General features: G+C 40.3%; 1 protein-coding gene across 4 annotated transcripts in view; it reads right to left on the bottom strand.

The window, feature by feature from the left end:
- Window positions 1-23816, bottom strand: part of ptpra (protein tyrosine phosphatase receptor type A) — a 184624-nt gene that overhangs the window by 66390 nt on the left and 94418 nt on the right. For 3 of the 4 annotated variants that reach the window (XM_052035031.1, XM_052035039.1, XM_052035022.1), the window contains 4 exons: window positions 8689-8768; window positions 7788-8096; window positions 5824-5844; window positions 935-961 (listed from right to left, as the gene is read on the bottom strand). In XM_052035031.1, coding sequence (XP_051890991.1) covers window positions 935-961; window positions 5824-5844; window positions 7788-8096; window positions 8689-8761 — 430 coding nt within the window. In that variant the 5' untranslated portion in view covers window positions 8762-8768. The remainder of the gene's footprint in view (window positions 1-934; window positions 962-5823; window positions 5845-7787; window positions 8097-8688; window positions 8769-23816) is intronic. The other variant, XM_052035048.1, reaches the window with a different exon arrangement.

The raw sequence follows: 23816 nt of genomic DNA, 5'->3' as shown, positions 1-23816 counted from the left end.
TTAGAGGGGATCCTATGAGGAATGTTTTCACCCAGAATCTGCAATGTACTGCCTTAGGGGCTGGTGGAAGCAGAGACTCTCACAACATGCAAGTATCCAGATGGGCACATGAATCACCAAAGCATAGAAGCCAAGTGCTGGAAAATGGTATGGCATTATTTTTCCTGCAAGGATACTTCTATTATAATCACGGAACAGAATAATGCAGATGAATTGCCAGTACTTGCCATTTCAGCCATGACCAACACGACAAAAGGAAACATAGAAAACTCAGTTCATCCAATCTACTTTAAAACCATTATCATTCATGACTACTGCAGTTCCACATTGTAACCCATCATCAGTGATGGGTAACAAAAGAAATGCAGTCTTGTCAGCATTAAATTCAGCACAAGAACATCTTTGGAAAAATAAAGCTCAAGCAACCCAATGGTCAATTTTACAGAGAATCAAAAGTGGGAGAAACCATCTAATGTACTCTTAATACACGTCATATTTTCTTTTATTGTGGCATTGGCTACGCAAAGCACTTTGTTGACTGTCAAGCACAAAGGGATGCCCTTCTTTCTTGTCCCAGAGAAAGCAAACAGCTTGCCAACCATTCCACCTTCCACTGGTTTGACCCTTCTAATCACACCCTCTCAGGCCCAATAAACTAAATGATGCACTTGAGATTTATAGATGCTGACAAATGATAATTAGACAATATGGCAAAAAAAACTATCATTCTTGCAATTATTAATATTTATCACTAATAAAGAAAAAATTGATGCAGACTTCCAAAACTCCTTGCTGAAACAAGAAGTCACAACAAACCACATCACCTATCTATAGTGCCATAAAATGACAAGATCACAACACCAAGTAAGTGACAATCTAGGCAGGGGGGACATGGACAATGCAGACACAGCATATCAAGGAATATAAAACTCACCTTTTCCGCCCCCTGTTTCAGATCCGCCTGCATAACAATAGCACACAATTAATAATTGCCTGGGATACCAACATTCAATATTGATGATCATGGTAGCAAATTATGGAATGCAACTCTGACAACACAACCTTCAGGAATATGTGTTATTCACAATAATCTGGAACAATTTCATGAACAAGATGATGAAATATTTATCTTGGATACAGCTACCTTTGTGTACATGTTTGTTTTATTAGTAACATATGCCTATATTGGATTACACCATTGTAACTGTCCCAAACTGGGTTCGTAGATGCTCGGTTGCTGAATATATTTAAGAGATCAATAGAAGTTTAGATTTTAAGGAAATCAAAAAACAGGGAGTCTCTGAGGTGCAAGATCAGCCATGGTCTTAATGAAATGGCAATGAAGATACAAGACTGCATGGCTTACTCTCATGTCTCTTGCTTATTAGCAGGATGCAATCAGTAGCATGCACAGGGTAGTCTCAAACATCAATATCATTTCCAGTAAAATAAACTGTAGTACAACACAAGTTAAATGAAGTTGTAGCAACTTTCCTTGAAACATTACTTGCAAACATGTGGTATAACCTTGAAACAATTACAATTCTCGTAATTGCTCCATAGATTTATGGTTAAACGGAACTTAATCTGCATTTAAATGAAGCATATACCATCAGGATATTAGAGGTATGCACTCTAAACTTACAAAACATTAACAATGACTGGGATGTTCAATCACTCAGAAAATAAAGCTGGCATAGCTGTACAATGAAACGCACCTCCACACTGAACCTTTTGCTTAACTACATCAATCTTATTTGCCCTTTATAAGACTATATTCTTATACACCATACCTATTTCAGTGTCTGACTAAATGCCTCCTAAACATAGTAATCATTTCCAATTACAACTCTGGCAGTATATTACAGATATCTGTACTGAAAATCTACCCCTCAAATCCCCTTTAAAACTCCTTCCTCTCACCTTAACCCATATCCTCTGGTTTTTGATACCCCTACCACAGGAAAAAAGATTTTGACTATCTACCCTATTCATGCCTCTCAATCTTATATCCCTTTATCAGGTCACCCCTCCGCCTCCTTCACACCAGGGAAAACAAGCCTAGTTTATCTAATCTCTCTGCATAACCAAGGTCCTATAATCAAGGACCCATCCAGGTGAATTTCCTTTGCACTCTCTCCAACTCAATCACATCCTCTCTCTTGTGTGGCAACCAGAACTGCATACAATATTCCAAGTGCGACCTAACCAGTGTTTCGTAAAGTTGCAACATCACGTCACAACTCTGATATTAAGGCAAGCATGTCACAAGCCTTCTTCATCACCCTATTGACTTGTGTTGCCACTTTCAGGGAACTATGCATTTTACCACTTGGTCCCTGTGTTCATCAACATTCCTTGGTGCCCTACCGTTCACTGTACATGTCCTACCCCTACCTGATTTGCAAAATGTATTACCTTGCACTTGTCGGGATTAAGTTCCATCTACTAATGCTCTGCCTGACTTTTTAAACTCTTCTATATCCTGCTGTAGCCTTAGACAGCCTTTCTTGCTCTCTATAACATCACCATTTTCATGTCATTGCAAACTTACTAATTATACTTCCTGTCTTCACATTTGAGTTGTTAATATACATCACAAACAATTCAGGTCCTAGCACTGATTCCTATCATACACCACTAGTCACAGACTTCAAATCAAAGAAAAAGGTCCTTCCACCATGACCCTCTGCCTATCACCAAGCCAATTTTGAATCCAATTAACTAGCTCGTCTTGAATCCAGAGCCTTAACCTTCCAGACCAGTCTGGCATGCAGGATCTTGTCAAATGCCTTACTAAACTCTATATAGACAACATTTAACACCTTGCCTTCACCAATCCCTTTTGTTACGTTCTCAAAAACTCTTATGAAATTAGCGAGATAGGATATCCCCTTTACAAAGCCATGTTTACTAGCCCTAATCAGTTCCTGCCCTTCCAAATATACATAAATCCTATCCCAATAATATCCCTACCACCGACATAAGGCTCACCAGCCTGTTTACTTGGTTTATCCCTGCTGCCCTTCTTAAATAAAGGAAGAATATCTATCCTCCAGTCTTCCAGTGCCTTGCCTGTGGCTCACGAAGGTGCAAGAATCTCTGTCCGGGCCACAATAATCTCCTCCCTAGTTTCCCACAGTATTCCGAGATAGCTCTCATCTGGTCCTTATCCATCTCCACCTTCTTAAAGCTGATATGTGCCAGACCATCAACAAATCTCTCCTTAAACTACCCTCCTTGTCCTTTACCTTGGTGAATACAGACAAGAAGAATTCATTTAGAACCTTGCCTACATCCTCTGCCTCCACAAATAGATTCCTTTGGTGCCTGAGGACCCACTCTTTCCCTACCTTCTTTCTCCTAATATACTTAAAGAATGACCAAATTTTTCTTAATCTTACCTACAAAGGATATTTCATGGCCTCTTTTTCCTTTCCTTGTTTCCTTAAGTACTTTCCTACATCTTCTGTAATTCTTAAGAGACTCACTCGATTGCAGATGACTATACCTGTCGTATGCTTCCTTTTTCTCACTAATCAAACTTTCAATAACCTCTGTCATCCATTTGTTCCCCATCTTGCCATCTTTGTCTTTCACCCACATTGGAACATGCTGTTCCTCAATTCTTGCTAACTCTCTTTTAAAAGACTCCCACTTGTCAGAAGTTGTTTTACCCACAATCATCTGCTCCCAATCTACTTTCACCAGGGCCTCTCTTGCCCTGTCAAAATCAGCCTTCCGCCAACTTACAACCTTATCTTGAGGACCAACCTTGTTCCTTTCCATAACCACCTCGAAACTTATAAAATTGTGTCACTGTTTCCGAAGTATTCCCTAACTGACTTCCACCAAGTGCCTGATTTCATTTCCTAAAATGAGGTCAAGTACAGCCCCTTCTCTGGTTGGGTTATCTATATATTGCCTCAAAAACTATTTTGGCACACTTAACATATTCGATCAGCTCTAACCCTACTGCTTTTACACTTTTCTGTGTTTGGCTTACTTATCTGTTCTTCTAATTCCTGCTTACTATTGGGAGGCCTACAGTATAATTTGAGCAAAGTGATTGCCCCCTCTCTTATTACTAATTTCTTGCCATATTGCTTTGTTGCATGATCCTGCCAGGATATCCTCTCCACATACTTCTGAGATGGGCTCTCTGATCAGCAGTGCAACTCCCTCTAATCTTATGCACCCTCGCCCCCCCCCCTCGCCCCCAATCATGCCTGAAACTTCTATAGCCTGGAACTTTTTTCATAGCCTGGAACATTAAGGTGCCAGTCCAGCTGCCACTCAACCATGTTTTTATGATGACAATATAGTAATTCCTTAGGCTGATCCATGCCCTATGCTCATGTGATTTACCCATGAGGATCTCGCATCTGAGCCCTCCAGCCACCCCTGCCCCGTCACCCAATGCTCCCTAATCTGCCTCTGTCAGCTATGTACACTGGATTTGCTGGATTTATCTTCTACATCTGAGTCAAATTCCCCACCTGTCACATTGCTAATGAGTTTCCCACCTTCCTGGCAAATTAGTTTAAACTCTCTCAAGTAGCATGAGCAAACCTCCCTTCCAGTTTAGATGTAACCCATCCTTTTTGTACAGGTCCCAACTGCTCCAGAAGCGATCACAATGATCCAAGTACCTCAAGTCCCTCCTCCTGCACCAACCTTTTAGCTAAGCATTCATCCATCTTATCCTCCTATTCTTACCCTTGCTAACATGTGGCACAGGGAATAATCCCAAGATTACAACCCTGGAGATCCTGCTTTTAACCTTCTGCCCAACTCTCCCAAGTCCACTTTGCAGTACCTCATCCCTCTTTCTGTCCATGTTGTTAGTACCAACATGTACTATGACCTCTGACTGCATGCAGCAAGTCCTGGCATTCATACAGGACTGAAAAGCAGTAAATAACACCTGCATCACACAATAGCAGACAATAATCATCTCTAACATTTGCAATATCTCTAACCATCTGTCTGGAATATTTAATAGCAATACCATTGCAGAATTGCAGAGCCACCAACATCTTGGGGGTCATCAATGACTAGAAACTTAATGAGAAGGCACATAAATTGTGATGGAAAAAGGTTATAAACTCAAGTATCTCACCTCCACACTCACTATAATCTAGAAGTTAGATATTTAACAGAATACTCAGCACCTGCATGGATGAGTGCAGCTCCAAATGTACACAAGTTTGACACCATCCAGGACAAAGTAATCTGCTTGATTGGCAACCCGTATACCACAAATATCCACTGCCACCAATGTATCTTAGCTATAGTGTCTAAGTCTACAAAATATGTTGCAATTGCTCATTAAGGTTACTACAAGAGTACCTCCCAAACCAATGATCTTTACCTAGAAAAGGCTGTAGGTGCATGGGAACACTGCTATGGGCAGGTTCCCTTTCAAGTTACACAACATGGTGACTTGAAAGTATATTCCTATTCCTTCCGTGTCACTGTACCCAAATCATGCAACTTCCTATTCAACAACAGCAACAGGGATGCAGAACTTTAAGGCCACAGACGACCACCTTCAAGCACCATCAGTGACAGGCAATAAATTGCTGGCTTTGCCAGTAAATTAACAGCCCACACAATGAATGACAAAAACATAGTGCTAATGGTGTGTTGGTACCAATACTTGTTTACACTGGTGAGGCTTGCAATTTAGTGACAATACAGATTATGTAAAAAGAACAATTGCCAAGTATAGAGGTCACACAATATAAAACAGAAAATACTTAGGTAGTTCATATCAAATGGCAGGGGTGGAAGTTATGCGGCTGAGATTTTAACTCTTACCTGGACCAGCTGTTGTTCCACCTGTAAGGGGAAAAAAGCATTAGAATATATTTTAAAATTGAAGAACAATTTAACGTTAGTGTTTTAACCATTTGCTGTTAAGTTAAATTTTGGAGCAGGGATTAGGCTGCTAATTTTCTAGTTTTCAATTTATTGTTTTTACTTTGTTGAATGAATTCATTTACTATAAATAAAGAAATAAATGTTTCATTGCCACTGAACAGATTAAATTAATTCAGTTGTTCAAAATTTTTTCCATATTATTAGTGAACCAGAGGGGGAATAATATTTAAGATCTGAACTGTTGAGGATAACTTGTTTAGGATGAGCTTCACATAAAGCATATTTAAAAGAGAACTGTGCTGAAGTTTTACTGTTATTGTATCAGGAAATGCATATTACTAACTCACCAAAATATTAAATAGATACAACTGGATAACATGATATTCAAATGAGCAAATTGAAAACGTAAACATGTATTTGACATGTTTTCTGTAGACATAATTGTACTAATTTGTAATGTAGATAAGGATTTCCAGAACATGCATATTTGCAGTTTACCTGATATCCCAGAAAAACATTTCTATAAAACCACATTTCCAAAAATTGCAGCACTGCTTCATATAAACCCACCACACCACCACTCCCCATTGAGGCTGGAGGTTGAATTAAAAGGGGTTGAAATGCCTGGGCTTCGAAATCATTATCAAAGTGGCACAATCAAAAACTCAAGAGTAGGTTATTTAGCATCCTCTCATATGACGGTGATGATCTGGGTGGATCTATATAAAAAAAATGTGATCAGAAGAACAGTCTAGAATCAAACTAGACTCTGAATAGACTACATATAACCATCTATTCTTGACTGAGGTCAAGCATATATTAGATCTGTCTTATAAAAACAGATCCCTTTGAAACAGAAACATATTTTTGGTCAAACACTTTCAAAATGAAAATCCATTATTAACTTAATTTACAATAAAAAAACTACTTATTCAATCACCATAAATCAGTAACCTTAGTAATTAAGCAGCATAACAGTGTACACACAACAGGGGCTAAATAAACCAATATTTGCACTAATCAAGCAAACGAGTTATACAGTTATTCATGATATAAATGTGGGGCCTTTACTTTTCTTTAAAAAGGGTTAAAAATGTAAACACTGGAAGATACAAGGTACAATCCCCCGATACAGCCATTTCAGTTGAACTTAGGATGTTATAAGTGAATGAATAATTACTCTGCCATTTTTATTTTATAGCTCCAAAGAAATTTAAATTTCACCTGACTCACTCAAATATGCAAAATAAATATTTGCTCAAGGCCTCTTTCATATCCCAAATGGTATGATTTTGAATATTTCAGTAGAGCCAAATATCATCATAATTGCTTCACAACAATATACAAGGAAGGGCTACAATATAATTTATGAGCAGCCTGAGTGATTTTGAATATATCAAAATTGTAGAATGCGAGGGAAATTATTTAAGGATGAAACCTGTTTTCCCTTTGGCATAACAAAAGCTGAAGCTCAAGAGCAGCTGACTTGCCACCTTCTTATTTTGGAAGACATGGGTGGATAAGAACAGAAGGATCAGCGAAGGAGGAAAAACAAAAGGCTACAATCTGCAGTAGCCAGTACAGTGAAACTCAGATTTCCTTCCCACCCTTCAAACACAACACATTTAACACAAATGCAATAAACACATATCATGCGAGGAAAAGGTTAATGTGCGATAAATGAAACCCATGCACCTTCTTTGCTGAATGTGGTTGTTGATTAATATTTTATGATTAAATACTTTCCCCCCCACACTTTACAAAGAAACACTTGAAGTTTCTTTTAAAAATAAATCAACACAACAAATTCAGTATGTTTTTTGCACAACACAACCACAGCAGGATTTGTTTTTCAAGCAAAAGTATAGCTGAACAAAATGGCATGATGAAGCTTGCTCTACCTGATGTGGGAACTGCAGTTGTTTCGGCTGACGACTCATTTGATTTTCCGTTTGCTGTTATGGATGGACTGGCTGTAGCATTAGAATTTGTAATGTTTGGAGTCACTTCCTGCAACGGTTTATTTGTTGCTTCAGTTGTAGCTATAGTAGAATTCTCACTGGTAGCATCTGTTGTGTTAAACATTTGTGAATCATCTCCATTCATGGATGCTGATCCTGGGTTGGGGGTAGCTTGGGTTGTTGAATTTTCTAGTTGCAAAGTTGAATTTGTTAAGCTTGAGGTGGTGATGGTGGTGGCAGAAGGAGAAACTAAAAGTGAAAAGTAGGTCAAAAACTGAAACTGACTAAGGGCATGCACTAAAAGAATCAATTTTTATATGAATGAAGCAGGTAAGTGAAAAACAAAATAAAAAGGGAACAAAAGTACCACATAGAAAAATGTCTTTCATATCACACACCATTACTAAACGTTGTCCATTAACAATGCAAGATTCACTTTAGATTCACCACATTCAGAAATGACCAAATCATAACTTGAATTTTCACATCATCTGCACATGTTGAATTTGATTAAAACCTAAGCAGAAGTACAGCGGCTTTAATGTCTGTATAAATATTGATTTGACATATTTAATTTTCTTTTCATTGTTGGTGTATATTGTGGTGCAATTCATATTAAATATGACAGAAATTTATTTTATTTGTGTAGGATAAAGAAAATCAACATATTTGATTTTTTTATTCATACTAAACCCTACTGAAGCAGATAATATTTTATAATTCCAAGTTTTTGTATTGGAAATTAATTTAAAATGTGATTTTACTCATTGATCAGAAACTAAGCAGCACTTAGGATTATAATAGTGTCTGCTTCAAGTTCCAGTGAGCTCCAATTACCTACCTGTTGTGTTTTGTGCATGAAGATGTACAGGACAACTGCAAATCAGCAGCAAAAACAGAAACCAGATATCCATGGTAATGCTGTAAATAAAAATGAAAATAGATAATTTTAACGTAGATAAATTTTGCAATATTCCTACTGTATTAAACATAACATCACAGATACTTCAAATTTGAGATTTCTCACAAATGAATGGAACATTCAGTTTCAAAATAAAGGATATCCTGACAAAATTATTAGCCAAATAAAAGGCAATTGACTAGCAAGGCAAGGAATGCCATACCTAAGAACTTGTTCATTGCAGATCTTGCTAAATATACTTGGTATGTGTTCTTTGCACCTCCATGTATTGTTTGTAAAATGTTTCTCAACTTGACTTTTTGTTTCAGTTTTGGTCTTAAAAGGAACTTTACCATCCTTTATCTCAACTCCAAAAATGTAATTTGCAGTATAATATTAACTGCATCTACATTAATGGTCAATTAACACAGAGAAAGTGCAGATATTATTAAAAAGTTGTTTATTCTCTCAATCATTGACAAGTAAACACATTTACAGCAGTTGGTGCTGGAAATGGTTCAGAATTGAAATGGTTCTGAGTTAGTAAAACATTTTAGAGACTGATGATTTCACTGTATTTCGAAATGATCATCCTTATTCAATAATTACTTTGATGTACAGAAACAAAAATATGAAGGATGGCAGGAATTTTATCTTGTCTGACCACACACAGTCAGCCCTTCACTGATGCCAAAAGAATTTTGTGGGAACGGCAAGGGAAATAAGATAGGTGCTTAAGAAAAGACAAATAACTGGGACCCCACTTGAGCAAGCATCTTTTTTTCCCTAGTTGAGGGTGGGGGATGGGGTTGTTGGAAGAATGAGCAAGTACAGTGTATTATATTTGGTTCCAACCCAGTTTACGACAAGCAAACCAGAATAATTAAAGATAGGAGATGTTGATTAACTGCTCTCACTTGTTGCTGGAAGTGTTTCATAAAGCCATTGGGTAAATAATTTATGAATGTAAATCAGCATAAAAATCACAATATGAACTACAGTGTTTCTTATATAAACATAACATCGCTGTGACAGCAGTTAAGTACATAACAGTAATTTATAGCATTATCTACTGGTACAACTGATATTATTGCTAAATGCTGCAAATTAAAATTGTTAAATTGCTTTATTATTGTCACAAGTACCGAGATAGTGAAAAATTTGTCTTACATACCGTTCATATAGATCAATTCATTACAATAGTGCATTGAGGTAGTAAAAGGAAAAATACTAACAGAATGCAGAATAAAGTGTTACAGATGCAGAGGAAGTGCAGCATAGGCAAACAATAAGGTGCAAGGTCATAACGAGCTAGATTGTGAGGTCAAGAGTCCATTTTATCAAACGAGGGAACTGTTCAATAGTCTTATAACAGTGGGAAAGAAGCTGTCCTTAAGCCTGGTGGTACATGCTTTCAGGTTTTTGTATCTTCTTCCCAATGGGGAGGGGTCGAAGAGAGAATGTCTGGGGTGGGTGGGTCTTTGATCATGCTGGCTGCATTACCAAGGCAGCGATTAGTATAGACAGAGTCCGTGGAGGCGAGGCTAGTTTCTGTGATGTGCTGAACTGTGCCACAATTCTCTACAGTTTCTTGCGATCACAGGCAGAGCAGTTGCCATACCGAGCCAAGATGCATCCAGATAGGATGCTTCCTACGGTGCATCAATAAAAATTGGTGACGGTCAAAGGGGACATGCCAAATTTCTTTAGCCTCTTGAGGAAGTAGAAGTGTTGGTGTGCTTTTTTGGCCATGGCACCAATGTGGTTGGACCAGGACAAGCTGTTGGTGATGTTCACTTCAAGGAAATTGAAGCTCTCAACTCTCTCGACCTCAGCCCCATTGGTATAAATAGGAGCATGTACACTGCCCCCTCCCCCCCACCCCACCCCGCTTCCTGAAGTCAATGACCAGCTCTTTTGTTTTGCTGACATTGAGGGAAAGGTTGTTGTCATGACACCATGCTAGTATGCTCTCTATCTCCTTCCTGTACTCATTATTTGAGATTTGGCTCACTGTGATGGTGTCATCTGCAAACTTGTAGAGGGAGTTAGAGCAGAATCTGGCCACACAGTCATGAATGTTTAGGGAGTAGAATAGAGGACATAGCCTGTGGGGCACCAATGTAGAGAATAATTGTGGCAGAGGTGCTGCTGCCTGTCCTTACTGGCTGCAGTCCGGTGGTCAGGAAGTCAAGGATCTAGTTGCAACGGAGGTATTGAGTCCCAGGTCAAGGTGTTTGGAGATAAATTTGCTTGGAATTATAGTATTGAAGGCAGAGCTGTAGTCAATAAACAATAGTCTAATGTAGGTGCCTTTACTGTCCAGATGCTCCAGAGATGAGTGTAGGACCAGGGAGATGGCATCCACTGTAGACCTGTTTCGGCGATAGGCGAAGTGCAGTGGGTAGAGCTTGTTTGGCAGGCTGGAGCTGGTGTGTGCCATGAACAGCCTCTCGAAGCACTTCATGATGGTGGATATCAGAGCTACCGGACAGTAGTCATTAAAGCATGTTACTTTATTTTTCTTAGGTTCTGGGATAATAGTCTTAAAGCAGGAGGGAACCTCTGATATGTTAAAAATGTCTGCAAATACCCCCACCAGCTGATCTGCTCAGGATTTGTGGACACAGCTGGCCAGGACACCATCTGGGCCAGATGCTCCCTGCAGGTTCACTCTCTGGAAGACTGATCTGACGTCAACAACAGTGACTGTGGGTTCAAGTGCATTGGAGGCTATTGGGGCAGGTGATGACATTCCAATCCCCTTCTGTTCAAAACATTCATAGAATGTGTTAAAATGAGGTACAGGAGCCCGAAGACCCACACTTAACAACTGAGGTGTTCTTCCCCTCTGCCTTCAGATTTCTGAACAGTCAACGAACACTACCTCATTATTCCTTTTGTTTTGCACTATTTGTTTTTGAAATTCATAGTAATTTTATGTCTTTGCACTGTACTGCTACCGCAAAACAACAAATTTCACATCATATCAGTGATAATAAAACTGATTCTGATTAAGCTCATCAGGAAAGGAGGCGCAATTATTGGCGATGCAGTCAGACTTCATTTTGCAGTCAGACTTCATTTTGCAGTAAAATGGATCATACCATTCACAGAAGCCTCCAAAGTTTTAAATGAATTTTGAGATGGATGGCCGTGCCCCATTAAGAACTTTAATGTACAACTATACAATCTCACACCATTCAATGTGTAACCTTCAGTTGATTGATGACCTGAAACTTTAAACCCATTTCTATCTCCACAGATACTGTCTGACCTGTTGCACATCTCCAGCACTTTTTGTTTACATTTTAGATTTCCAGCAAGTTCAAGTTTATTGTCATAGGCATACATACGCAGGGTATAAACGTACATTACAAACATGAGAAAAAGTCAACATGAATTTAAATTAACATAAATTATACATGACTTACAGACAAAATAAATGTAACATCAATTAGCACAAGTTGAAAGAGAGAAAAAAAGAAATATAGTGCAAGGAGCTGGGGCCTTGACCAAGATCTTCATGTCCTCTCTAACTACAGGTGAGGTCCCAGAGGACTGGTGAGTAGCTATTATTGTTCCATTGTTTAAGAAGGGAAATAGGGATAATCTTGGTAACTATATACCAGTGAATTTCATGTCAGTCTTAGCAAAGCTACTGGACAGGATTTTTAGGGATCTGATTTATGAGCATTTGGAGACCCATAGCTTAATTAGGGACAGTCAGCATGGCTTTGTTTGGGGGGAGGGGGAGTCATGCCTTACTAACTGGAGTTTCTTTTTTGAGGTGACAAAGGTGATTGATGAGGAGAGAGCCATGGTTGTTGTCTACATGGATTTTAGTAAAGTATTTGACAAGCTCCATTATCGTAGGCTCATCCAGAAGATTGAGATGCATGGGATCCACGGTGACTTGGCAGTTTGGACTTGGAATTGGCTTGCCAATAGAAGAAAGAGGGTTTTGGACGATAGGATTATTCTGGCTGGAGGTCCATGACTAGTGGTGCTCCACAGGGATCTATACTGGGACCTCTGCTGTTTGTAAAACATAATATTATTTATATACATACATACACACACACACATAAATACATACATAAATAAATGACCTGGATGAAAACATGGATGGGTGGGTTAATAAGTTCGCAGACAATACAATGATTGGTGGCATTCTGGACAGTGTAAAAGATTGCCAAAGGATACAGTGGGATATAGATCAGTTGCAGATATGGGTGGAGAAATGACAGATGGAGTTTAATCTGGCCAAGTCTGAAGGTTTGCATTTTGGGAGATAAAATATAACAGGATAGTACACGGTTAATGGCAGGACCCTTAACAGTGTTGATATACAGAGGGATCTTGGGGTCCATGTCCACAGCTCCCTGAAAGTGATTCCACAAGTTGATAGGGCGGTAAAGAAGGTATATGGAATGATTGCCTTTATTAGTCATGGCACTGAGTTCAAGAGTCAGGAAGTTATCTTGCAGCTTTATAAAGCTCTGGTTTGGCCGCATCCGGAGCGTTGCATTCAATTTTGGTTGCCCCAGCATTGGAAGGATGTGGAGATTTGGAGAGGGTTCAGAAGAGGTTTACCAGGATACTGCCTGGAATAGAGGGCATTGGCTATGAGGAAAGGTTGGGCAAACAAGGATTGTTTTCTCTGGAGCAGGGGAGGCGGAGGTGAGCCCTGAGTAAAGCTTATAAGATTGAGGGGCACAGATAGAGCAGGCAGTTGGTATCTTTATCCCGGGGTCAAAATGTCTAAATCAAGAGGGCATGCATTTAAGGTGAGAGGGGGGTAAGTTGAAAGGAGATGTACAGGGTAAGTTTTTATTTTTACACAGAGTGGTGGGTACCTGGAATGTGCTGCCACGGTGTTAGTGGAGGCAAATAAGAGGTGTTTAAAAGGCTCTTGGATAGGTATATGAATATGCAGAAAATGGAGGGTTATGGATGTGTAGGTAGAAGGGACTTGTTTAGTTAAGCTTTTACTAGTTTAATTAATTCAGCAGAACATCATGGGGCAAAGGGCCTGTTCCTATACTGTACTATGTTCTACGTAGTGCAAGGCTTTTCAGGTCAGTTCAAGAACCTGACTGCAGTAGGAAAGCAGCTGTTGTTCAATCTTGAGGGGTAGCTCTTCAGGCTCCTGCATCTCCTGCCTGATGGCAGCATCCAGAAGGGGGCATTGTCCAGATGGTGGGAGCTCCAAATGATGGATATTAGCTTCCTGAGACATCGCCTCTTGAAGAGGTCTTCGATGGTGGGGAAAGCTGTATCCATGATGGACTGGCCGAGTCCACTACTCTCTGTAGCGTCTTGCATTCCTGTGCATTGGAGTTTCCATACCAGACTGTGATGCAACTAGTCAGAATGTTTTCCACTGTACATTCATAAAAGTTTATCAGAGTCTTCGATGACATGTCAAATCTCCTTAAACTTCCAAGAAAGTAGATGCACCTTCTTCATGATTGCATCTATGTGCTGGGCCCAGGATAGAGCCTCCAAGATGTTGACACCCAGAAACTTGAAGCTACTCACCTTTTTCACCACAGATCCTTCAATGTAGACTGGTGAGTGTTCACCTGACTTCCCCTTCCTAAAGTCCACAATCAGTTCCTTGGTTTTGCCAATGTAGAGCACAAGGTTGTCATTACGACACAACTCAACCAGCTGATGTATCTCACTCCTGTACACCTCATCACCATCCGAGATTCTGCAAACAGTGGTATCAGTGAATTTGTAGAAGGCGTTGGAGCTCTGCCACACAGTCATAGAGAGAGTAGCACAAATTGTAATCAGCTGGGACACGAGTACCAACACGTGCAACATCCCATTGGTCACAGCCTCCCAGTCCAAATATTGCCCCTTTCTCCCATTCTCTGTTTTCGGTCACTAATCTGCAGTCCACACAAAGTGTGCTCTAATTTTGTTTAATAATATTACGGAGGCATTCTCAAAATGCAGCCAAATAAACCACATCAACGGGTTCTTCTTTATGTATTTTGCTAGTTATAGCCTCAAAAGGCAAATTTGTCAAAATTAGATTTCTCTTTCATTAATCCTGTTAACTGTGCCCAGTCCTATTATTTTCCAAATGGTCTGTTACGACTTCCTTAATCATGGATACCAACATTTTCCCTACTGATATCAGGTTAACCGGACTATGTTTTTTTTTGCTTTCTCATTCCCTTTCTTAAATAGGGAGTTTGGATTTGCTACCTTCCAATCTACGGGAACTGTTCTAGCATCTGCACAATGCTGAAAGATGACAGACAACCTGTTCATTTATCGTCACCGTCCACCTTATTGCCTTTCAGTCTGAGTAATTTCTCTGATACTAATTCCACTGCTAAACAATTAATATATTTGATAAACATGGAGAATAATCCATTCATCACAGTATGATAGATTTAGCCATTTTGGGTACATTTAATCAAGTTACATTAAATAAAATGCATCTAGACAATATTTAAATGGTAGTTAAGCAAGGCTTACAGTAAAAACAATGTTAGCCTCAAAGTGCAAGGGCAATCTATCAACACCTTTCCTGCAGAGAGTGCCTTGATGACCATTATTATAGCTCTCTTCTTACCATGGCACGTGGAACACAGCTAGCTAAGTGTTCCATGCTGTTCTGTGTTGAGGTCACTGATCAATAGAAACCAAAGGTACTCTGCTTTTGAAGGATCCTTGATCAACCTTTATACCCATTTGATTGATGTTAACAACATAAATCATTGCTGATAATATCCCTTAAACAAGATGAATTGGTGCTTATTATGCTGTTTGTTGACATAAGGAAGCTGATGCAATGGAAACAATTACTTTAATGGAATCTCAACACTGCTTTCAAAAAGAAACATATGAATGCTGCTTTTTAATTGACAGTTATATTTCTGGGAGGAAGCATTCACAGCTGAATGAGGTACAGTGATGGATAAGGATAGGAACTTGATAGCAATACATCCAAAGAAGGCAAAGTGCCTCTATTGATTAAAACATCTGCCAATCAAAATTGCTGCAGTCCACTATTGTGTAACAAGTTCCATGAAGGATGCACAACTTTCAGCCAAAGCTTTTTACCAGTGATGTTGTTTAGTGCCTGATGTTAATGGTTTGCAAAATCCAGAAATAGTACTTGAGAGGGAGTTGTCAGTACAAGACAGCTGAGTGCATGAATCACTGATGCCAGTCATGCGATCTGTGGTGTGTTAATGTGGTTAGAATTCATTGCATTTCCTACAAAACTGCATGCTCTCCAAACTCAAAGATGATGTTTTGTGTAGGCAACAATGCGTAGGCTCCACTTTATTTTCCCTTTGTCATGTAGAGGTTGGTAACCACTGGATGGAATGTGCAGAATGGTCATGTTGTTCTTGTTGTTTCCTCAAAAAAAAGTGAAGGCTACCATGATCAGGGGAATCATAGCACAATTAAAAGAGCCCCTTTTACAGCAGCCAATATAGTTTCCCTCCCGCAACATGCCACATGAACAGGATGTTCCAGCATCTGTTGTGCCTGATCACTGCACTATTGTTCTTCCTCCGCCTGGTCCTCCTTATCTTTTTCTAATAGCTGATCTTCTTGTTGATTTCCTGAGCCAAAGGCTAAGCTCTCCTCCCAGCCAGGTGGTGCAGGATGAAAAAACTACCAGAAAGTATCCAGATTTGCTTGCAATGTACTGTAGTGCATCCTCCATTGGTACAGACAGAAAAATCTCTTCTTAAGGTGAAGGCATTCTCCACTTGAGCTCTGGGAGTACCCCACCTTACACTGTAGCAATGCAATAGTGGATGAAGTATATACAAGGTCAGAAGTATATACAATGGAAATCCCAAGATTCAATTCTTTGGCAGTGCTGTGTCTGCAGGCACTATCTGGTAGAATAGACACCATTAAAATGGAGGAGCAAGAAATAAACTGCTGGAAGAATTCAGCAGGTCAAGCAGCATCAGTGGAAACAAAGGGATGGTCAATGTTTCGGGTTGAGAAACTGCATCAGGACAGTGTTGAGGGAAGACAGCCATAGATAGAAGTGAGGGAGAAGAGTAGAGACACAGGCTGGAAAGTGAAGGTGGAACCAGATAAGGGAGGGATGATGGGCAGATGGAACAGGAAAGGCGAGCCAAGAAAAAGAAACCCAGGAAGATAAGTGTGTGGATGATGGGCAGATGAAACCAGGTGCAGAAGGGTAATGAGTTTAGTTAATGAGGAGAGGGATAGAAAAGGTGAACAAAAGGAGAGATACCCTGGGTGGACTGGTGGGAGTGGGAAAGTAACACGGGAGTGGTTTACCCAAAATTGGAAAATTCAATGTTCATGCCATTGACCTGCAGGCTACCCAAGCAGAATATGAAGTGCTGTTCTTCTAATGTGTGCTTGGCTGTGGAGAAGGCAAGGACAGACATGTTGGTGTGGGAATGGGAAGGGGAGTTGAAATGATATGCAACTAAAAGCTCAGAGGACCATTGCAGATAGAGAGCAGGTGCTCCGCAAAACTGTTGCCTAGTCTATGACTGGTCTCACCTACACAGAGGCCCATCACAAACCACTTTCCCCCTTTCCCATGCAACTGCAGAAATGCAACACCTACCTTTTAAATCATTCCTTCTCACCAACTCATCAAACAGTTCTTTTGGGTAAAGCATAAAATCACCTGCACTAGATCAAATCTAATGTACTGCATTTGGTGTTCATGATTTTATCTCCACTACGCTGGCAAAGCCAAATGCACATTGGTGACCGCTTTGCCAAATACCTCTGCTCACTCCATAAGTGCGCTCCAGAGCTTCCGGTCACTTGTCAGTTATTCTCCATGCCATTCCCACTCTTATTTCTCTTTGGCCTCCCACACTGCTCCAATGAAGCCCAAAATAAGCTTGATAGAAGCCCCTCAGGACTCAATATTGAATTCAATATTTTCAGATAACCAGCCATTCTTGTCTGTCAGAACTGGACAACTCTGTGCTAGGGCATCCATCTGTAAAATTAACTTGCTCCAAAGAAGCTGGTTGATCTAATGGGTATTTTAAGTACTTTCTTGTTTCAGATGTCCAGCAACAGCTATGATTTGCATCTCACAGAGGAGCACGTTATTTTTTTGCTTATTTTAAGTCAGATTTCCAGGATTTGCTGTTTTTCACATTTCACTCTAAGATTGATGTTGTACATCTATACATTCATTTAAAATGACCTGGGTTGTATGCCACTACTTGTAAGTATTTATGTTGTTATCTCTTCAGTTAAATCATCTCTTGCCTTGGTTTGTGAAATCCATAAACATTCCTTAAGAGTTGCACAATGTTGAGCACTAATAAACCAACTAATTTGCGCATAATAGAAAAAAAACTGCAGATGCTGGTAAGCTCAAAAGAGAACAGAAAATGCTGCAAATATTCAGAAACTCAAGCAGCATCTGTGGAAGAGAAACAGAGTTAATGTTTCAGGTTGAAGGTTCTGGCAATCGGTCTTTGACCTGAAACTTTAATTCTGTTTCTCTTTCAAAGATGCTGCCCGACTGCTGATATTTTGTTTTAAATAGCATTTTCTCCATTGTTTTCAATTTTGCACATAATTTCTTTTGAGGAGACCATACAAAAGTTTACAGTGTATTTTTACTTGATATTGATAAATGTAGCTGGTCAAACCTGGAGCTCTAAGAGCAGTGTAAAGCATGCTGGCTGCCATCTTCCTTTCTGAAGTTGTGTCTCAGCAGTGTGGACCTTGTTTTCTAATTGTGTTGATGTTGAAAACAGTGATACATCCTTGACTTTCTGATTAGATGTTACTGTCAAGGCTCCAAACCTTCGCCATATTACGCAAATTTACAACTTTTTCATGTGGGAATTGTTGGCAAGGACAGCAATTAAAAGCAATCCTATTTGCCCACAACTTCTTGAACCACTGTAGTTCTTGTGGTGAAGGTACAGCCCCAGCCAGTGAAAAGTTTGCCTCTCAATTTCCATTGGCTTCAATTTTACAAGTGTTATATGCTGCCACAGATGTCAAATACTGCTGTAGTGTTGAGGACAGTCACATATTAACATAACAAACAAAAGTAGCCCATTCAGCTCCTCACTCAATACAACTTTTCTTTAAATTTACTGTCACCCAATTGCTCTAACCTCATATTCCTTGCTTCCCTTAATATCTCCTCCTTAATTATACTTAGTGATTGAGCTCTACATCGCTTTTATGAATTCCAAAATTTAACCTGACTACCAAATTGTTTTCAGAATGTGGAAAGAATTAAGAGTACACTGCGAAAATCTGCACAAACTAATTTGCGTTCCCTTTCTCCCCCTCAGTTCTAATGAAGGGTTTTCAACCCGAAAGGTTAACTCTGTTTCTCTTTCCACAGAGTTTGCCTGAACTGCTAGAGTTTTCATAGTTACTAGTTAAGCCTCAACTGGTATAATAGGCACAATTCTTGGCAAAAAACTGCAGTTGCTGGAAATTTAAAACAAAAAAAACTTGAAAATGCAAGAAATACTCAGTAGATCAGGCAGCATCTGTGAAAGAGAAAGAGTTAAGAGAAACACAGTAAAATTTCAGGTCATTGACAACACCTCTTCTGATGAAGGGTTAATGGCCACAAGCAGTAACTCCATTTCTTACTCCACAGATGCAACCTGGCCTGCATTTTCTGGTTTTGTTTCCTATTCTGGTCACTCACTTGAGTAATGATGCAAAAGTCTTAACAGTACAGCCGAGACTTACAAAAATGGTTCCAGAGATTGGGGAGTAGGGATTTCAGCTACAAGGTTAGAATGGAGAAGGTGGGGTTGTTTTCCTTGAAGCAAAGCAGGTTGAGAGAAGATTTGATAAGAGCTGAATAATTCATTGAGATCAGGTAAATAGGAAAGTTTTACAAATTATTTTTCAAATAAGCAGCGTTAGTTCAAGAACCAGGGAAAACGGATTTCAAATTTTAGGCAACCAGATCATGGGGTGAAAACACAATCAATACCTTTATATGGAAATTCAATATGCACTTGACAGAGAATAATCTGCAGAACTGAGGTCAGATTGGATTACTATACAAGTACAGTGGAGACTGCATGTCCTTCCTGTGGCCAGATTTCCTTCCAAGATCCCTTAACTCAGTACTATAAATTGCCCTGTGTCTCAGTGGCTGGTGGGAGAAAGAAGGGAGAATTAATAAGCATGTGCAAGAAAATAGTTTACAAAAAATTTAGTAGTGTAATAGGATTGCTCTGAGAGCCAGTATAGACTCAATAGGCTGAATGTTACATGGGGATATGAGAAAAAAAGTTCTATATCCAAGGGCCTGTAAGAGAAAAATATGCTTGAAACTCAATTTCCAATGGAACACAAGATCCATTAAAGTAATAATAATGAAATATTTAAGTAATAAATGGTAGCTCTTGGAAGGATTTATTTCAGTACATGTCAAATTTTAAAAATTTGTGAAAAAATGCATTACAAACCTCAATTGCCTGTTCTTAGCTTTGTCGTTGGAAGTTAAGAACAACAGACAGCAGGTGTTTCCTCATTACAAGTACAGAGAACAGTACAGCACAGAAATAAGCCCCGTGGCCCATGATGTCTGTACCGAACATGACGCCAATCCGAACTAATTCCATCTGCCTGGACATGGTCCATATCCTCCTTTCCCTGTCCATTCATGTGCCTGCCTAAATGCCTCTTAAATATTGCTATTGCATTTACTTCCACCACTTTCCCCAGCAGTACGTCCAGGCACATACTCTGTACAAAAAAAACTTGCCTTGTAAATCTCTTTTAAACTTCCCCCATCTCACCTTAAACCTATGCCCTCTAGTATTTGACAATCCCACCCTGGGAAAAGACATCTGTGCTTCTCATAATTTTATATACTTCTATCAGGTTGCCCCATAGCCTCCGACACTCTTGAGAAAACAATCCAAATTTGTTCAACCTCTCCTTATAATTAAAATTCTCCAATCCAGACAACATCCTGGCGAACCTCTTCTGCACCCTCTCTAAAGCCTCCACACCCTTCCTGTGATGTAGCAGCCAATACTCCAAATGTGCCCTAACCAAAGTTTTATACAGCTGCAACACAACTTCCTGACGTTTGTACTCAGCACTCTGACCAGCAAAGGCAAGCATGATGTATGCCTTCTTTACCACCCCATTGACTTGTGTTGCTACTTTCAAGGAGCTATGGACTTGCATCCCAAGATCCCTCTGTACATCAATGCTCCCAAGTGTCCTGCTATATACCGTACAGTAGCAGGAGGAAACTGAATTACAAGCCAGTCCCAGTTGCTCATGCACATTCATGCAGCCAACCTATCCAGCAATACCAGACCCAATAAACCCAGTAACTGACAATGATGCAAAAGGCAGAAAATAATGGAACCAAATTAACTTTGTTGGGTGAAAAGTCAAAATCTGCAGACACTGCAAATCTGAAATAACTTTGCTAGCTCTTTGAAACAACTATTTGATTGATTTCCCCTACTCTTTCCACTTAATTTCTTATTTGGCAAATATAAATAAGTAACAACACAAAAGAATTGGAACTGTACAACCCAATCATAAATCAGAATTTTATTCTTCAGATTGGAATTAGTATTATTTTGCCGTGCAGATGGATTACGACTGCAATGGACTTAGGAAGTGCAATGTGCAGAGACATTTTTTTTCAAGCTCCTGAGAACAAAGCCGGATGCACCACCTGCAAAGGATGCCCATGTAGCTTCTCAGCTTTCAACAGGATACAAGACCTGGAAATCCCCCTTAAATGAACTTAACACTTCACAATTAAATCAAAAATGGCTGGGATGGTAATCTTCAGGGAATATATAAATTCATACCAATTCCTGTAGGAGTACATATACAAATACATTAAAATATACAGCAAGAACCCAAGTATCACTTCAGACATGTTACTTATTTTATAGTTCCCATTAAAAAGTAGTGACAGAAAATTTGAAAATAGATGGTTTTTCTATACCGTATCCTTTAAAGATTTTTTTGCTACAAAGAGCATAGAATGGCAGAAGAACCTGAAATCTGAAAATCAAAAAAACCTGGAAAAGCTCATCAAGTCAGGCAGCTTCTGTGGAAAAAGTCCATGTTTCAGGTCTGTAACCCTTCGGCAGAACTAAAAAAGGGAGAGATAGATTTACATTGGGAGGGAATGTAGAAAGAAAGGGATGTGTAAAACAAATGTACTGTCTGTGATAGGATGTATCCAGATGATAACAAAGGGAATGCCTTTCAACTCATCCTATCACAGACACTCACTTTGACAGACCCAAAATGTTGACTGAGCTAAAGAAATCCAGTGTATTTAGTCAAAGTTGCTGATGAAACAAAGATGGATGGGAAAGCAAGTTGCAAGGAAGACTCGCGTGTATGGATGGGGATATAGACAGGTTAAGTAAGTGGGCCAAAATATCAAATCAAGTACTAAATCAGGAAATGTGAGGTTATCCACTTTGGTAGGAGGAACAGAAAAGCAGAATAAATGTTTGAAAATAATATTTTCCACCCTGAGAGGTCATTGGAATGTGGAACACACTGCCTGAGTGGGTGGAGAGGGCAGGTGCTCTCAACATTTAAGTATCTAGATGGGGATGTGAATTCCCAACATATAGAGGACTATGGACTAAGTGATATCAAACGTTATTAGTATATATTGGCTGACATGGGTATAATGTGCTGAAAAGCCTGCTTCTGCACAGTGTAACTCTAATTCTGTTAAATAAATTACAAGTGCTACAAAGGCATCTGGGTGACCTGTTTATAAAACAGAGCAAATTAGCATGCAAATACAGCAAGTAATTGGAAGGGCACTTGGATCATGGCTTTTATTGGAAATAGGACAAGGATTAACATGGGATCTTACCAAAACCACACAGGGCATTGGTGAGGACACAACTAGAGTACCGCACAGAGTTTTGGTCTCCCTATTTTAAAAGGGATACACTCACAATGGAGACAGTTTAAAGAACATACACTTGACTTCTGGCGAGACAATTTGCAGCACTCAGCATCTGCGACCAGTTTGAGTTGGCATCAGGGGCCAGAGTCAATCACGTGAAGAGCGAGGCCATGCTCTTCGGCAACTGGCCCGACCGATCCATCGTCCCCTTCACCGTCAGGCCTGACTATCTGAAGGTGCTGGGGATCTGGTTCGGAGGGGCCGGGGCGTGCAACAAAAATCAGCGGGAGCGGATTGGGAAGGTGAATCAGAGACTGGGACTGTGGGAACGGCGCTCCCTATCGATAACTGGGAAGAACTTGGTCATCAGGCGTGAGGCTCTCTCAGGGCTGCTGTACTTGGCACAGGTGTGTCCTGTTCCTCGCTCCTCTGGCTTGGGAATCACCCGCGCCGTCTTCCGGTTCATCTGGGGATCCAAGATGGAGCGGGTCCGACTGGCCACCATGCACAAGTACCTGGACAATGGGGGTAAAGGTGTCCCCAATGTCACCCTTCTCCTCATGACCACCTTTGTCTGTGGCTGCATCAGGCTGTGCGTGGAACCCAAGTATGTGGGCACCAAGTGTCACTACGTACCGAGGTTCTACCTGTCCCTGCTGTTGCGAAGGATAGGCCTGGCCCCGTGGCATCCCAGTCAGCTGGATGCTACCACGCTACTTGTCCTTCGTGGAAAAGTTCTTCCAGACCAATACCTTTGACCACAAGTCCATCAGGCAGTGGTCAGCACAGAACATCCTGCAGGCACTGCAGGAGAAGGACTCAATGGATACTGTGGGGTGGTTTCCTGAGCAGACTGTCCAGACCATCTGGCAGAATGTCTCATCGCCAGAACTCACCAATGAGCACCAAGACCTCGCTTGGCTGGCGGTGAGAGGGGCCCTCCCAGTCAGATCCTCCCTGTATGGTCGGAACCTCACTCCCAGCGCGCGCTGCCCCCGGGAGGACTGCGCTGGGGACGAGACGGTCGCCCACCTCTTTGCAGGCTGTAGGTTTACGAGGAGGGTGTGGTGAAAGATGCAAGGGCCCTTGTCACAGTTCATCCCCAGCAGCAGCGTAACAGAGGATTCTCTGATCTACGGGCTGTTCCCGGGGACACACACAGAGA

The sequence above is a fragment of the Pristis pectinata genome, chromosome 2, assembly GCF_009764475.1.
Source record: "Pristis pectinata isolate sPriPec2 chromosome 2, sPriPec2.1.pri, whole genome shotgun sequence".
NCBI classification, from domain to species: domain Eukaryota; kingdom Metazoa; phylum Chordata; class Chondrichthyes; order Rhinopristiformes; family Pristidae; genus Pristis; species Pristis pectinata.
Note: the sequence above shows the minus strand (reverse complement) of the source record. Positions and strands in the feature narration are given on the sequence as shown.